Below are 17,353 nucleotides of genomic sequence, written 5' to 3'. Positions count from 1 at the left end.
ACAAGCCCTTTAAAACAATACAGCAGGGGTTCTTTTTAGTTTGCCTTCCCCATTCTGAGCCTTTAGGCTGCACTTGCTTCATGTTTTCAAGCTTTTCTCTGCAACCATAAGGGCTAGAAACTTCCTGTATTTGAACAGAAAATTGGGATTCTCCTGGATCTGTGCTAGGAGCTGCACAGGCACAGAGCAACAGACAGGCCACAAGGAGCTCCCAATCGGAATAGGCAGGACAAAGGGTGGGACAGGAAGCAGCTGCAAAGAGAGGACGTGGGTTTCCTAGGGTGCCACAACATTGCATGCTGGGCCATGAAGTCTCTGCAGGTTGTGCTTCTCTATTAACTACGAGGGCACCTGCAATCAGAGGTATTGTGGCCTAGTGGTTAGAGCACTGCACGGGAGATGGGAGTCTCCTGTCTCCTAGCCCAGGTCCTTGACCACCAGCTCACACTGCCTCCTGGATGGCAGGGGTCTCGTGTTTACACCAGAGGGCAGCCTGCAGAGATGCCAGGTCCCAACACACTCTGAGCAAAACAAGCTGGAGCATTGCCGTTTCCATAGGTCCTGGTCTGTTAAGAGGAGGGTGCTCCATGGGCCAGGCCACACTTTTCCCACTCTGGTTGAAAGGCAGCCCTATGGGGGTGGAGCAGGGAATGGAAGGAACCAGCCCACCTGCATCAGTGTAGCTGGGGTAGTGCTAGCTTTCTGCCCCAGGCAGAAGGTCTGGGGCCCAGTTCTGAGAGCAGCTGGAATCCCTGTGTGATCTCTTGTCTTCCCACGCTGCACAGCGAAGTAAAGACGCGGCTGAGACAGGGACTAAATGAAGTCACCAGGGTTTATCTATCGCTGCTCAGCGGTGCCGGACCATTGTGCCCATCAGATGGTGGTTGGGCTCCTAGGAAATGACTGGTGGGGCCCACTCTGCCTGCTTCCGCCCTGCCTGGAGGGGATCCTCTGTCAGGAGCTCTCCCCTGTCACAGGGAAACTGCTCCTGGCCCAGGTTGTTAGGGAACACTTCAGTGAAGATGAAGTGATGTGCCTGGGGGCTCACAGGGAATCTGTGGCAGAGCTGGGAGTTGTGCCCAGGTCTCTTGGAGCGTCACCAAGACAGGAGATTGTCTTAGAATGATCCATGCTGGGGGTCTCTCTTCGCCTCCTGGTTCCTGCACTCGGGACATGTTTTCCAGCTTTTCTCAGCATCCCCCAGGGCTAGAAACTCTTAGATATACTTGAAAGCCCAGATTCTCAACCTGTGAGGCCAGAAGCTGGGGTTCTATGAAAACCACCAATGATCCCGAGCCTCATCCTAAAATCATGGGGGTTGGCAGCACCGCTCTGGAGCCCCTGGTCAGCGCCCTGCCCCCTAAGCCCCCTTCTTCCCTCTAGCCACAGGGAAGAGTAACGGGTTTTGAGAAGGACTGGACAGCAGCAGCAGGCTCCCCACCCTAGGGCTGGGCTGAAAGGAGCCCTGATGTTCGGGTGGGTGGGGAAGTTTCTAGTCAGCCAGCCCTTCGCCTCGGCATGCCCCCAACCAGCACTTAGGCAGGCCCTGTGCAGTACCATGGCAGCATGCTGGCTAGGAGCTGCAGTGGTCTGTGCCCAGCAGCCCCAGTAAAGAACCCCTTTAATACACTCACCACATTTCCTCTGTTGAGAGGGACAATATAGCACCATCCTGCTGCGGCTCTGGGCCGGACAGTCACCTGCCAGCCACTGGAGAGCTGTCATACCCACAAGGGGCTGCATGGGAAGCCTTGCCCTCTCCCGCCCCAGCCATGCCCCTGTTCGCGTGTTGTGTGGTGTGTGGCATGAAGGCTCCATGCCCCTGGAGGATCCCTCTCGTGCTGGTGTGCTCCTCCCTGGGTGGGCCAAGCTGACTTTACCCAATGACACTGTGTCCTTATAGGACTTGGGTGGTATCCCTTTAAATAGCCTGTGAGCCCTCTAGTGGCGCTCACGGTGTTCTCCACTTTCAGCCATGTGTACATGGAGCTGGGCTTGCAGGGTGGTGTTAGTGCCCATGGGCTTTCTGCATCGTCACTGCCTCAAAGTTGTGTTGGTGCAGAGCTGAGGCTGACAGACAGTGGCTCCTGCCTTGCCAGGACACCGAGTGCCCCTGAACCTAACCCTCTGCAAAGCAGAGACACGGAGTTGGGGGACACACCAGCCCCCACCCATCACCTTAATTCTGCCCTGTGGAGGTGGCAAGAGCCCCTGGGGATATGCTGCTACCTGCTTGCTAGGCTGAGTTCTGAAAGGGTGAAAGGCCCCGCTTGCTGGCAGGGGGGTCCCCATGGACTTGGCTCGGCATTGCAAGGATTTAAAAGAAATCCTGGCTTGTCCCTTGCTCTCACTCCCTGGCCCAGCCCCACTGCCCTGGTCAGGCCCTGCAGATTCCCCCAGCCATACTGTTCCATCGAGGGCCAGGCCCCTCCAGCTGTGTGCAGTGCCACGGCTCCTGCCACAAGCCATCAGAGCTGCTTCTGCCCCTGCCAGTAAGGTGTCTCCCACCCCAGCCTCTGCAGCCTCTGTTGGGTCTAGCAGGAAGATCAGAGAGCTCACTACCCCATGGCCTGAGTCTCAGGCTAGGTCTACACTACCCGCCTGAATCGGCGGGTAGAAATCGACCTCTCGAGGATCGATTTATCGCGTCTCATCGGGACGCGACAATCGATCCCCGAATCGATGCTCTTACTTCACCAGCGGAGGTGGGAGTAAGTGCCGTCGATGGGAAGCCGCAGAGGTCAATTTTGCCGCCGTCCCTACAGCGGGGTAAGTCGGCTGCAATACGTCGAATTCAGCTACGCTATTCGCGTAGCTGAATTTGCGTATCTTAAATCGACCCTCCCCCCCTCGTAGTGAAGACCTGCCCTTAGAGAGAGCACCCGGTAACATTCCCAGCATGCAAAGAGCCACAATCAGAACCCACAGCGGATTGCAGGCTGCCAGCCTAGCTCTGATTGCATCCGTAAACCTGGCTTCACAGTGCAGGGCTGCTGGGGGAAGGCAGGAGGGCCCCCAGGAAAGCGAGGGGCTGGTAGCTCAGCCTGGGAGAGAGTGGAGGAGCCCAGTAATGCCACCAGTGCCTGGGTGTGTGCCAGCACTGGAGCTATCACTGTTCTACCCAAAGGCCTTGGCATCTTGCAGCCCATGGCTGGCGTTTGCTCCACCGCAGGCAGTCAGTGGCATTTCTCTGCCCTAGCCAAGCATCATGTTCTCATCCCAGAGGAGAAATTACTCAGGGAAACCGAGCAGCGGCCCGGGGCTGCTGTTAGCGCTGGCTGAGGGAGGTCAGGTGCCATTCGTAAAGCTCAGCTCCCCGCGTGGCAGAGAGGACACGTAGGCAGGGGCTTTATTAGCTGCTGTCATCCTGGAGGGCGCAAACCCCAAGTCAAAGCCATAATTGTTTAGGTCTTTTTAGCTGGAAAACTGACATTTTGGCACCTTTGGAAGCTATTAATTGTCTGTGCGTAGTTAACATTGCTCTAGGTTTGCTAGCTCAGGGGCACTGTGGGTGGGGACAAGACAGAGCTACTTCAGTCCCAGCCTTGTCCAGCAAGGAGGGCTGGAGGAAATGGCACCGTCTATGCCAATCCCGGCTTTTGCCAGTAGGAGGCGCTGTAGGAAAGCCAGCTGATGACAGCTCGCAGCTGCTTCAGCCTCTGTCTGTAGGGAATGGCCAAGCAATACTGGACTGAAGGCCCAGGCTCCCCCCTACAGGGGATGATCTATGGCCCAGCTCTGTGGTATTCACAACTGTCACTTCCAATAGGAAGAGCATGGGTTGTGGGTAGCGCCCACAGCCAGGGCCGGCTCCAGGCACCAGCCTGGCAAGCAGGTGCTTGGGGCGGCCGCTCCGGAGAGGGGTGGNCCTTAAAGCTTCAGACTCCCTTTCCCTTCCCACACCTGGCACCCTGTGTTAGAGCGTGCCAACAAGTGACCAGAATGTGGTCCCGGCAATTCCTATGGAGTTGGACTGAAAGCGTCGTCTCAGCCCTGGCTTTGCTCTTGGGCCAGTCTGATCACGCGACAGTCTAACCTGGGGCATGAGCCAGAGCTGAGACGACGCTTTCAGTCCAACTCCATAGGAATTGCCGGGACCACATTCTGGTCACTTGTTGGCACGCTCTAACACAGGGTGCCAGGTGTGGGAAGGGAAAGGGAGTCTGAAGCTTTAAGGTGGCGGGTTTCTCCCCCCACCCATCTGGCCTGGAGGCTACTGATGGGGTTCTGATTGCCAGCGAGGCAGGTGAGGGGCAGGGGTAGAGGGGTGAAGTGGCAGCAGCCTTGGACCCAAGAGTGGTATGGGGCCCTGTGTGTTTGGGTCTGGGTGAGCTGCAAGAGTCTGGCCACTAGGGGGACACATGGAGCTGCACTCCACTAATGCAGGGTGAGCCATGGGAGCTGTCCCCAGGGGTGATGCCATGGGCCTTCAGGGTGCAGCGGCTATGAAGGGAGCCCTCTGGTGGGTGCGGTTATGTTGGGTGCTTGGGTGACTGGTGGGTGCGGGTGTGTCTGGTGGTTGGATGACTGCTGGGTGTGGGTGAGTTGGATGGTTGGTTGACTGGTGAGTGTGGTTATGTTGGGGGGTGGGTAACTGACAGATGTGGGAGTGATGATTGGTGGAGCAGCTGGTGGGTGCAGGCATGTCGCGTGGTTGGGTGACTGGTGGGTGTGGGCGAGATGGGTGGTTGGGTGACTGGTGGGTGCAGGTGAGTTGGGTGGTTGGGTGACTGGCGGGTGTGGGCATGTCAGGTGGATGGGTGACTGGTGGGTGTGGTTATGTTGGGTGGTTGGGTGACTGGCGGGTGCAGGTGAATGGGTGACTGGCAGGTGTGGTTATGTTGGAGGTAGGGTAACTGACAGATGTGGGAGTGTCAGTTGGTGGGGCAGCTGGCATATGTGGTCAAGTCGGGTGTTTGGGTGACTGACGGGTGTGGGCGATTCGAGTGCTTGGGTGACTGGCGGACATGTTGGGCAGTAGGGTGATAGGTGGGTGTGGGCATGTTGGGGTAGGTGGCTTGCCTGCCTGTTGCTTGGGCATTCTTTGCCATGGAAGGAATATTAGTCCTTGGCCAGATTCCCGGTTGGGGCCTCTTCTCCCGCCCTGCACTGGCCCTGCAGTTTCAGCTGGCTAAGGGATTCCAAACTGCTATGTGCAATTGCTGTGTGCCATTAAACAGCTGGCATGCTCCGCCCCAGAGGTGGCTGCATTTCAGCAGAGGGGGCTGGGATTGTTTCCCAATATTACTATATTGTCAGGACTATTACTGCAGCACTGGGGCTGGAATACCCCAGCCCTGTAGCATTGCTACGGCTGGGTGCTCCTGCACTCTGCTAAACTGGGTAATCTCCGTAGTCCAGGTGCAGGGGCCCCTGCCTGTGGGGAGGAGTGGCTGCATGTGCCTCCTGCTGGTAGGGCTGGGTGTTACAAGGGAGAGCAGGAGGAGGCTAATGCTGCCTGCTCAGTCATGGTCTAAAGCATGGTGGGTTTGAACTCCCTTTTCCAGCCTCTCACTCAATAGCCGGACCAACCCTTCCCTCCAGGCCTGTGGAACCAGCCCGGGCCATCTACACACAGCCAGCCTCTCGCTCAGGTGTTCTTACCCTGGCCTCACCACCCAACATCGGCTCTCCAGAGAGTGTCCCAGAGCTGTGGGGTTGGCTGGGTTTGGCTCCCCGCTCTGGACCTTGCAGCCTGCTGTGCGGGGTCATGGGGCTGCTCAGGTTTGGCCTGGCCACCCCTCTGTCCTGATGGCGGGGGGGCCATCTGGGCCAAGTGTGAGGGAGTGCCACTGCCACCCGTGTGCTAGGTTGCAACACCGCCCAAGGCTGAGCCAAACCTTAGCGGTGCTGCGGCTTTGGAGCTCGCAACCCCCAGAGTGGGGAGCCGAGCTCTGCCAGCATCACAGGCTAGGCCAGGAGGGAGCAGCTGGTGTCATGTTCCCCTGTATGTACCGGCCCTTTGGTGTTCCCCCTGCCCCGCAGCTGGGTGACACCCCATCTTCCATATCCTCTGTCCCGGGCACCCTGATGTTCCCTCCGCTGCACAGCCAGGCTCCTCCCCCACTGCACCCCAGTCTCTTCAGCCCCCCAACTCCTCCCAGCCCCCCACTTTACCCCCAGAACCTAAACTGCCCCCAACCCAGGGGCCATGTGTGGGAGGTTCTGCTTTTTGGGTAACTATCAGCTTGCCAACCCTCTGCCCCCAGAGCCTTCCCCCAGTCCCTCACTGTACCCCTATATCCCTCTTCCCCCCAGTTCCTTCCCCAGCACTCCCAGAACCATTAATTCCTTCCTGACTGCACCCCTCAATCTCTCCACTCCACTTCCAGGCCCTCAAATCCCCCCATCCCTTATCCTCTGCCCTCCATGAGCTGGGGGGCTGTTTGTTTTGGGGTGTCTTGACTTGCCCCTCCCCCCAGTTGCAGATGTGTGGGGTGGTCCCTAGCTGTTCATATCTGGCTGGAGCATCTGGAATCTTTGCTCCGAGACCCCTTGGATGGACCTCTGAGGGTGCATCGGGTCTGGGGGCATCTCAGGGGGTCTCTGGGGTGTGACAGGCCAGCCAGGTTTGCAGATAGGTTCTGAGCCCCAAAAGGCTGAGAATCACTTCCCTAGCTGCTGTCACACCCTCGTGTGGGCTGGCCAGTGGAGAGCCCCTGACTCCCGCCACTGGGCCGTGCCATGTGTCACACTCACTCTATGGGGGCGAGGAGGGTTAAATACTTCAGAGGAAAGTTTCCTCTGCCTCTGCTGCCTGGCTGCCCAGGGGACCAGCCCAACGCCCTGCAAGAGGCTGTGCGCTTGTCCTGCTGCACGCACTTTGCCCTGTGTGTGTTCCCCGGGCACAGCAGGGTGGCATGGGCCCATGTTCCTGCCATGTGAAAGTGAGCCTTCTCTTCCTCGGGCATGGGAGTGAGGCAGGATTCCTTCCTGGCCTGCGACGCAGGAGGGTGAGGGCAGGATGCCGGGCACGAGGGGTGCCAGAGGCGCTGCCTGGGGGCCGAGGCACCTGTGCCACATCCCTGGTCTTGCCTCTCTGTCTGCAATCCCTGTGTTTGCCGTGCAGGGCCAGCAGTGTTTGGAGCAGCACCCGAGCCCCCGCTGCACAGTGCTGACGTAACCATGATGCTGGCTGCCTTTTAGAGGCCAGGGACTCGGTTGCCTGGAAACAGCAGAAGATACTCTCCAGCCCGGATCTCAGCCCTGACGTCAAGGCCTGACGCTGCCTGGATGCCTGGCTCGCTCTTTCCAGGCCGCCTGGTGTCATGGAGGGGAGAGGCCTAGCCTGACAGAGGAGTGCCCGGGAACCACGAAGCAAATGGTGAGCAGGGCGTGGCAGAGGGACAGGCAGGCAAGCGGGAGCCCCAGCCCAGCGCAGCAATGGCCACCAGGCTGCTGCTGTGGGGGAAAGCCCAGGGGTGCAGGCGTTGGAAAGCAGCATGGAGGGAAACAAGGGGTGAATGTGGGGAGGGGTCAACCCAAGGCTCATGGCGCTCTGACTCCCCCAGCCTCCCAGCGCGAAGAGATGGCGCTGAGGTGGGGGGGCACAGTCAGGGGTGTTGTGGACAAGTGAGACTGTCGGGGCTCAAAGCACGAGATCAGGGGTTCCCAGAGAGCAGCTGGTTTGGCAAAGGATATCAGGCCAGGGCTGTGTGCCAGCCACACAGATGGGCAAGGCTTGCCATTTGGGGTGTGGCTTCTTTGTACTTTTTTCTCTCTGTCTCTTTCTATCTATCTCGTTCCTCCCTCCCTCATGGCCTCTTCCATACTGTCTTTTCTTGCCTATCTCTTTATCTTTCTGACTGTTTTCCATCTTTCTTGTTTTCGTTGCTCAGTGGCCAAAGAAGGTCCATCTCACTCCTCCCTTGCCGCCTGTTTTCTGTCCCTCACTCTGTTTTCCTTTCCCCTTTTTATCCTTCCTTCCTTTCTCCTAACCTGACTGTGATCTCTGAGGCATTGGGAATCTGGCCCTTGGAATTTCTTCCTGGAGAAACTGGGCTTAGACCTGGCTCCTAACCACAGGGTCTCTAGCAGCCACCATGGGAAGAAGAGTACCCGAATGCAAGGAAGGAATGATGGGCTTGCAAATGTCCCAGAGCACTTGGGTGGGGGCTCCTGGCTCTGAAGATATGAAGGGCCTGATTCTGCTCTGCAGTACTCGCAAGCCTGTTTTCCCCCTCTCTAAATACAATTGGTCTGTTCTGTGTTTGTACGGCACCTAGCATCAAGCTTCATGCTTAGGGCTCTAGGGGCTTCGGTAAATAATAATAAAATAATTGGCACAGCTTTTTTCTGCTTCCCTGGTCCATCACTGTATTGTTAATTAAGAACTCTAATAATTAGTAACACATTTCTATTAAGTAGCATCTAAAGATGCCAGTTGAGAGCAGGGCCCCATTGTGCTTGGCACTGTAAACACAGAGAGTAAGAGGTGGTCCCAACCCCGGAGCGTGTACAATCTCAGTCAACAGGATAGACACAAGGTGGGGGAGGGTGTCATTGCTGTATGTACTTGACAGGGAAAACAATGCAGCTATTTCTTTAAAGGAGACCCGCACAAGCAGTGTGGCTTGTGTCATTTTTGATTCCTATGTGGTGCATCCACATGGCCCCAAAGTTCATTTTATTCTTTTACACTTTTTTGCTGCTTGGTTTTGCTATTTTCAAAGCTCAGGTCTGGTCTCTCCTGTTTGTCCGTCTATGGATGACAAAGAGTAAGTAGGTCTAGTGAAAGATATCATCTCACCCACCTTATATCTCATATCGCTTAACAAAGGAAGGTTAAAAGGTGACTTGATTACAGCCTGTATGGGGAACAAATATTTAATAGTGGGCTCTTTGGTCTAGCAGAGGAAGGTCTAACACGATCCAATGGCTGGAAGTTGAGGTGAGACACATTCAGACTAGCAATAAAGGGTAAATTTGTAACAGTGAGGGGAATTAACCACTGGGACAGTTTACCAAGGGTTGTGTTGGATTCTAGGAATTATTTTGGGGCAGTTCTCTGGCCTGTGCTATACAGGAGGTCAGACTAGCTGATCACAGTGGTCCATTCTGGGCTTGGAATCTGTGACTGGCAGGAGACATTACAGACACCTGGCAACATTTTCAAATGCACCTAGGTGACTTAGGAGCCTAAGTTCCATTGATTTGCATGGGGTATAGGCTTCCAGGTGACACAGATGCTTTAAAAATGTTGCCCGTGCCCCCCGATTAATGGAGAAGAGAGGTTAATTTAATGCCAATAGTTTGCTGAGCACTCGCTGGTGGTGTGCAGAGAGCTGGCTGGTCCCACAATGCTGGTTCCTCCTTGCTATTTCCAGCAGATAAATTGCATCAAAAGAAGCTAAAAATACATTGAATGCTTCCCTAATATCATTCTTCCATGTTAGTGAACGTTGTAACTGCCAGGGGCCTGGGAGCTGGGCTGGGTTGTGGGGAGTGTTTGTTTGACAGTCTCATGGGGGATGATGAGGGGTGAGCATAGTGAAAGAACTAGAATAGAGCAGTATTAGCATGTGGCCCACGGTGGGAAAACTGGAGAGAACCCCTGGTTTCAAATGCTGAGTCTTTTGTTAACTTTCAATTCACTCAAACACCTGACAAACTGGTGGGAGAAAAGCTCTGTTGTTAAAGGTCCAGCAGCCCCATGTAGCTAAGGGCTGAGTGAGTTCCCAGTCCCCATCTCTGGCTCCCCCGAGAATGACCTCCTGCCCCATAGGGGAAATACGGCAGGCCATTCCTAAGACCCTCATATAAAAACAAGCTGCACTCTATCTCCCCTTATGGAAAACAAGCCACAATCTGGCCTCCTGTGGCCACTGGGAAGGGTCAGGAAAGGGCACAGGCCCCTCAGTAGCTGATCTGGTCTGGACACATGTGTGGAGGGAAAGCGCTATCACCAGTTGGCCAGTGGGACCAGGTCAGAGCTCTGCCCTGGCTCACTGCCTGGGGAGGACGGCCCAGTGGGTAGGGCACCGGAGGGGATCTCAGCAGACCTGCAGTCAGTTTCCAGTTCAGCCACAAGTGACATTGGGCAAGCATCTTCCTCTCCCCACGCCTGGGGTTTGCTAGAAGCTGGGGATGTACAGTTGGAAGTGACAGAGGAGGAGAAAGACCTGGGTGTATTGGTTGATCACAGGATGACTGTGAGCTGTCAATGTGATGCAGCCGTGAAAAAGGCTAATGCAGTTCTAGGACGCATCAGGCGAGGTATTTCCAGTAGAGACAGGGAGGTGTTAGTATCATTATACAAGGCACTGGTGAGACCTCATCTGGAATACTGTGTGCAATGCTCATCTCCCAGGCTTAGGGAAGATGAATTCAAACTGGAACAGATACAGAGAAGGGCTCCTAGGATGTTGTGAGGAAAGGAAAACTTACCTTACGGGAGGAGACTCGAAGAGCTTGGCTTGTTTAGCCTGACCAAACGAAAGCTGAGGGGAGATAGGATTGCTCCCTATAAATACATCAGAGGATAAATACCAGGGAGGGAGAGGAGTTATTTAAGTTAAATGCCAGTGCTGACACAAGAACAAATGGCTATAAACTGGCCAGCAACAATGTGACGGTGCTGCCCATGGGAGCCAGTTGAGGTCTCAATTAGGGTGAACTGCAAACAAAACGGGGCAGACAAACCCCAAATGCTGGTGGATATTCCAGTATTTAGTTTACCAAGCCAGCACAGAACAGATTCTATAGTACCTCACTGGTTACTCAGAAGTCCAAACAATGCAGTTCCCTTAAAGTACCCAGCCTCAGGCCTCCATCCAGACACACGTATCAAACATATGATGATGATTACTGAAAATCTTATCTCGTCATATAAAAGAAAAGGTTCTTCCAATCCCAAAGGATCAGCCCCATAGCCAGGTTCAATTATAACTTCGATCTTACCCAAAATACATGCTATAGTCAATTTTTATTAACTAAACTAAAATTTATTAAAAAAGAAGAGAGTGAGTGTTGGTTAAAAGATCAATATACATACAGACTTGAATTCAATTCTTGGGGTTCAGATACAGAGCAGAGATGAGCTTGTAGTTGCCAAAAGTCCTTTTAGAAATAGTCCAGAGGTTATAGTCCAATGTCCATATTCAGGGTGGCTCCAGTCAATGACTGGGGATCTCAATCCTTGTGGCTTAAGGTTTCCCCCCTTGAAACCCAAAGCAGATCTGAGATGAAGTAGGATCGTGTCCCAAAGTACTTATACATTTCCAGTAGCCTTTTGGCCTGAGAAAACAATAGGCTTAACTCTCCTTCTCCCAAACATCCTGGCAATTAGCACAGGGTAATTTATCCATTAAACAATTCAGATACAGGTTACCACAACCTTCAAAGAGACACATAGACAATAATACTATTTCATTCAAGTATCTTCCTAAATGTTAATATTCCTTTTTTGATCTTTGCATCAAAGCTATAGCAATAGACAAGACTTGTTTGCTTATATCACAAGACCTGAGCAAACATCTACCCTTCCACTTCTAACAATGAAGACTTGCATTTCATTTACATATCTTCCTAACCAGTCTCTAAAGTTCAGCAATGGGTCAGGTCAGTCTGTGAGTTAATTAACTCTTTCTGGCCCTGTCATCTTTCAATGAGATATTATATTACACTCATAATGTCACAAACAAGTTTAGGCTTGAAATTAGACAAAGGTTTCTAACCCTCAGAGGAGTGAAGTTCTGGAACAGCCTGCCGAGGGAAGCAGTGGGGGCAAAAAACCTAACTGGCTTCAAGGCTGAACTTGATAAGTTTATGGAGAGGCTGGTATGATGGGACTGCCTACAATAGCATATGGCCCATTGTTGACTGCTAGCAGCAGATATCCCCAATGGCTGGTGGTGGGACACTAGATGGGCAGGGCTCTGAGTTACTACAGTCTGGCTGGGGGTCTTGACCACATGCTCAGGCTTCAACTGATAACCATGTTTGGGGTCAGGAAGGAATTTCTCCCTAGGTCAGATTGGCCAAGACCCACGAGTTTTTTTTGCTTTCCTCTGAAGCATGGGTCACTTGCAGGTTTATACCAGTGTAAATGGTGGATTCTCTTTAACTTGGAGTCTTTATACCATGATTTGAGGACTTCAGTAACTCTGCTAGAGGTTAGGGGTCTGTCACAGGAGTAGGTGGGTGAGATGCTGTGGCCTGTGATGTGCAGGAGGTCAGACTAGATGATCATTCTTGATGGTCCCTTTTGACCTTAAAGTCTGTCAGTCTATGAACTGTAACCTGGGATACTAGCCCCTCCTCCAAGGGGCTGATGCGAGACTCCACGAATGGCTCTGAGGTGCTCAGATGCTCCGGAGATTAAGGCCATACCAGTACATAGAGAGAGCCCACTTCAGTCCCCTCTGCCCTGGCCTGGCAAACTGACCCTTCTGCTCTGAGCTGGGTGCGAGCGAGATGGCCATGGACCCAAGGCTCCGGCTGTGGCTTGTAAACACTAACAACAGTCTCTTCTCACAGGACATCAAAGGCCAGTACTGGACTGACGATGATTCGGATGGAGACAATGAGTCGGAGGAATTCCTCTATGGAGTCCAGGTAAGGAGCTGGGTGACCTGCCGGCTGCCCCTGGGGCCATGGTGCAGTGCTGAAACCAGCGTGGCAGAGTTCGAGGACCTCTGCTGTGTGCCAGGGCAGCGTATCCAGTGGGATTGGCACGGGAAACTCGGTGGGGAGTGATGGGAGTGATGTGACTCATTGGTCCCCTGTGCCCCGTGGAGCCGTGCTCACACACTGCTGGGACCCTGGATTCAAGCTCTCAGCTGGTGCAAACCTATCCAGCTCCACGGACTGACAGCAGCGCCCCAGGGCCACTGGCTCCCAGAGCCGCTGAGCGTCTGGCCCTTGGCTAGAGCTGGCAGTGTCCAGGAGGCCGTGTTGTGCCTGTGCCTGTGCCTGTCCCTGTCCTGGGGAGACCCTGGTGGGCAGCTTGGTTGGGAGCACAGCACCCGCCTTTCTGCAAGGGGCCACAGGCATGGAGCCTTTTAGTTCAGCATTTTCCAGGTTCCTGCCAATGGCCCTTCCTGCAGACTGGCAATGCCCTGTCACCCTTCCACTGGGCGGCAGAGCCCTGGGGGCATGCTGGGGGGTGCTACTGACAGTTCTTCATTAGCGCCCCAGTGCGTCCTGCTGGGCTCTGGTCATAGGTGACTGGGGCATGGGAACTGCCTCTGCCTTCTCTCCAGGAGAGCGCGCTGGGGTGGCCTCTCCCAGTCGTTCTGACTGCAGCGGACATCAGTGTCTGGAGCTATGACAGTCTCACTGCACGGCTGGGAGGCAGGTGTGGCGATGTCCCTCAGTCCTCCTCCACAGCCCCCGCTGCCAGGAAATCCTGGGCCTCTGCCAGCTCATCTCAAGCCTGAGCTAAACCCTGGCCCCCACCCCCTTCTCCCCTCCCCCTAGCTCTGCCAGTGCACCTCAGTCCCAACCTGCAGCCCCCACTGCTATCTGCCTAGCTGGGGCCCAGCACACTCATGCTGGCTGTAGCCTGTCTGAACTCCCTCCCCTCCCCACTCTGGCGGTGTGTTGCAGGGGACCTGCGCAGCGGATCTGTACCGACACCCGCAGCTGGATGCCGACATTGAGTCGGTGAAGGAGATCTACAGCGAGAACTCTGTGTCCGTCAGGTGCGTAGGGCGGACGGGACTCAGCCCCGGTCAGCAGCTTCCTCCTGGCTGCCCCATGGGGGCTGCACTGACAGCCACTCTCCTCTCTGCACTGGTGAGCAGAGATCACAGCTTGTCCATAGAGGGCAACACGTTCCCTGCATCTCCTTGCTGGGATGCCAGGATGGGGACTACCCAGAGCCCCTGCCTATGCCTCAGAGATGGGGAGAGGATCCACACTGGGACAAGAATCTGAGCTGCCAGGATGGGAAGGTGCAGAAAACCCACCTAAAACGCTGATTGGTGCTGGGATCTGCACCCCAAGCTTATACAGGAGCTTGTCGCAAAGGGCTGAGATGGTGCCAGCTTTGCTGTGAACCGTGTCCCCTTGGTGAGGGTATGAATGGCCCAATTAGCAGTAGAGACAGGTCCAGGCTGCATTTGGATGGGGGGTTGGTCCGGACCCCTCTCTAGTCAGAGGGAAAAGAGTCATAGCCATGAACAGTCTTCAGATATGTTGAAGGTTATAAAGAGGAGGGTGATCAGTTGTTCCTCGTGTCCGCTCAAGGTAGGACAAGAAGAAATGGTCTTAATCTGCATCGAGATTTAGGTTAGATATTAGGAAGAACTTTCTAAGGATAGTTAAGCTCTGGAGCTTTGTAAGACCAGGCCAGACAAACCCATCAGGGATGGTTGAGGTTTGCTTGGTCCTGCCTCAGGGCTGGAGCTAGGCTGTGGCTCATCAGGCTGCTGCACCCCAGAGACTCAGGTCCCTCTCCCATTCCCCCTTGCTCTGCGGAGGGGAGTACGTGACTACAGGCCTTGCCATGGAGCAGCTTGCTCCCCCTCCCTATGCTCCTCTGACTGCTAAGTGGAGCTGGGGAGCCAGGGCCATGCCCACCCCTTGCCCTGGCTGCCAGCTCTAATCACAGCCCTGGGCTGAGGAGAGCCGTTGGCAGTGCCACGGAGCAGGACTCGGGGCAGTTCTCCTTGCCATGGACTCCTCTGTGCTCTCAGCTCCTCCACTGCCCTGCACGTCAGCCATGCTGCCCGGTGTGGAGGGTGAAAGTCTCACCTTGCATGTGGCCCAGGCACGTGGACAGATCTGCTGGGCATGGGCGGGGGAGGGGAAGAGGGCTGCCTGGTGCCCCCCTGCCCAAGCTGCAAGCCCCTGCAGAACTGAATTTCACTCCCAGGGCGGTGATGCCCAGAGCCATCTGCCTGAATCCTGTCCCTGGCTGTGCAGTGGGGCTGAATCAGCCAGCACCCTCTGGAGCCATGGGCCTGCGTGGGCAGGAGCTGGCCCTGAGATCACAGCATAGCCCCCTCCCTGAGTGGGGCAGGCACCTGCGGGGAGATGGGAAAGCCACTGAGTGCCAGCCGAGCGGGGTCCCCCCACTTGCCTCCTGCCTAAATACAGGGAACGATGCAGGGGTTCTCGCTTCCCCACTCTGTGAGCAGCAGGAGCCGGGAAGGCTGGAAAAGGGGAGGAGGGAGGGACCAGCCTGGGGAGGCATCATGGCGGCCTGGGGGAGCCTGCTGTTCTTCCCTTGGTGAAGCTGAACAGCAGTTAGGCCGGCGGGGCCATTCGCCCAGGGAGAGCCCCAAACGCTTCTCAAATGCATCTAACCCAGGGGCCAGGCGCTCAGAGCCGAGCGGGGGGGTCCATCAGGACTGTGTGGCTGGGCCGGAGGCCCCCGATTCTGCGAGATTTCCTTCCAGACCTAGTTAGAGTATACAGGGCGTTTCCTATGCGGGGGGAGGTGGGGGAGGCGATGAAAGCAGCATCCCCTGGGGAACAGCCATTACAAAGGGCCAGTCCCATCTCTGCCTAGAACCTTCTAGCACCTTTCGCTGGCCTAAGTGCCGTGCGGCGCAGGGGGGGCACATCTCTGTGCTGGGGTGTTGGGGAGGCAGGCGTTATGCCTGACCCAGGCTGGGGAGTCCAGCCAAGTGTGACCGATGTGCTGAGCGAAGGCAGAGGCCCAGGAGTGTCAACTGCCATTGATCACTTCAGACTCACTCCCCCACCCCCGGGGATTGGCCAGGTGGCTTTGGGGAACACGGCGCACCAGGCCCAGATTTCATGAAGCCCCTTTCTGGGGCAGTAAGGAAGGGAGGTGCTTTGGTCCCCCTGCAGGCATGACCAAGGCTAGGCAAGCTCTGACCTTGTGACTGTCCCTAGCCCCTTCTCTGAGACCTGGAAACCTCCAAGGGGTATGGGTCCTTCAGGAACAGGCATCTCTTTTGGATTGGGATGTCACGAGGAGGGTCAGGCTTGAGCCAGGAGGTTTGGGGGCCAGCACAGATCTGACTTTGGGGTGCTTGGGTGAGGGCTGTGGTTTGGCCCAATATAGAGACTGGAGGTGGGCCTGAACTGAGACCCCTGGGCTTTCGGGTGTGGCTAAGGAGTTTGTACCCTGCCCCCATCTCTAATAGAGACGGGGGCTTGTACAGTTCAGATCCGGATCTACGAGCTTTGGGGTGGGGGAGAGGGGGGGTCGGACCCAGCGTTCCAATTCTCCTCCATCCCGAGTGAACGTGTTTGCTGCTGTTGGGAGAGGTTGAGGCTCTTGGCTCCCATATCAGTCCAGCCTGGAGGCGACTGGTGAGCCCTTGGCCCAGGAACAAGCCCCTGCCCATGGGAGCTGTGTGGAGCAGGGGCTGTCTTTTCCTGACGTGTCTGTAGTGCAGGATGGCTCTGATCCCTGAGTGGGGCCCCTAGGTCCTACTGCCATGCAAATACCACCAGCAATCCAGGATGGGATTGTGTCCCATGGGAGCATGGCCAGGATCAGCCAATGGGGGCCTGGCCAGCTGTGCCCCAGAGGGTTGTGGGGGGCTGTGGGCCAGCAGGCACTCGATGGAGGTGAGTAACTGGTTGCTCGCAGAAGGGCTGAGTGGAAGGGCTTTGTGGTCATTATTAATTATTGGGAGCACCTATTGGCCCAGGCCTGGCAGAGAGCCCCGGGGTGCTAGGAGCTGTACGGAGAGAACCAATGGACAGACCCTTCCCCAAAGAGCTATGATTTGTGATTTCCTGCTGCATGGGCCAGGCTGGGTCTCGGTGCGGAGTGCAGATGTTTGCTGCTCATCTCAGTGAGAGATCATTGCATCGTTTTCCCACATACCAAACGTGGTGTGAGTGTGCTGTGGGGGCTGTGGGGCCTGTTTGCCATGCAGAGACTGTGGGGTGTGTGCTGTGGTGGGGCTGTGGAGTATGTGTACGTAGGGGTTCTGTGGTGGGTGTCTGTGCCATGGGGGTACTGCAGCATGTGCTGTGGTGTGTTTTTGGTACGCCTGTGAACATCCACACTTGTACAGCTGGTTTATAAATCCCCTGCCAGGAGAGGTGGGCTTTCGATGCTCCCGGGCGCCGGCTGGTGGATCCGCCCCAAGGAAAAGCTGATCCCAATGGAGCTGAGCATGTGGCTCTGACCCAGCCCCTAATCCTGCCTGTCTCTTTGCAGAGAATATGGGACCATTGACGACGTGGACATCGACCTCCACGTCAATATCAGCTTCCTGGATGTAAGTGGCACTGGGGCTCTCGGCGGGTGGTTACATGTGCTCCTGGGCCTCATTCCCAGCGGCTGAACGGCCCCATGCACGACCCTCCTGTGTGGGTAGGAGCTGGCGGTCACACCCGCTGCCGCTGGACGGACAACTCCCTCTCGGGTTCCAGTAGGGTCTCACATTCCCCTGTGACCGCAGAGATCTGATAAAGCTCT

General features: G+C 55.6%; 1 protein-coding gene across 10 annotated transcripts in view; it reads left to right on the top strand.

Annotated features, from left to right (window-relative positions):
• The window catches only part of PARP6 (poly(ADP-ribose) polymerase family member 6), a 53,035-nt gene that overhangs the window by 3,933 nt on the left and 31,749 nt on the right, over nucleotides 1-17,353 (top strand). For all 10 annotated transcript variants that reach the window (XR_004647540.1, XR_004647539.1, XR_004647538.1 and 7 more), the window contains exons 2-5: nucleotides 7,070-7,324; nucleotides 12,478-12,555; nucleotides 13,549-13,643; nucleotides 17,093-17,153. Coding sequence is in view for 7 of the 10 variants with exons in the window: in XM_034784514.1 (XP_034640405.1) it covers nucleotides 7,322-7,324; nucleotides 12,478-12,555; nucleotides 13,549-13,643; nucleotides 17,093-17,153 (237 nt within the window). In the remaining 3 variants the exon portion in view is untranslated. The remainder of the gene's footprint in view (nucleotides 1-7,069; nucleotides 7,325-12,477; nucleotides 12,556-13,548; nucleotides 13,644-17,092; nucleotides 17,154-17,353) is intronic.

The sequence above is a fragment of the Trachemys scripta genome, chromosome 10 (genome assembly GCF_013100865.1).
Source record: "Trachemys scripta elegans isolate TJP31775 chromosome 10, CAS_Tse_1.0, whole genome shotgun sequence".
NCBI lineage: Eukaryota > Metazoa > Chordata > Testudines > Emydidae > Trachemys > Trachemys scripta.
The sequence above is the reverse complement of the archived record's forward strand: the minus strand, read 5'-3'. Positions and strand labels throughout refer to the sequence as shown.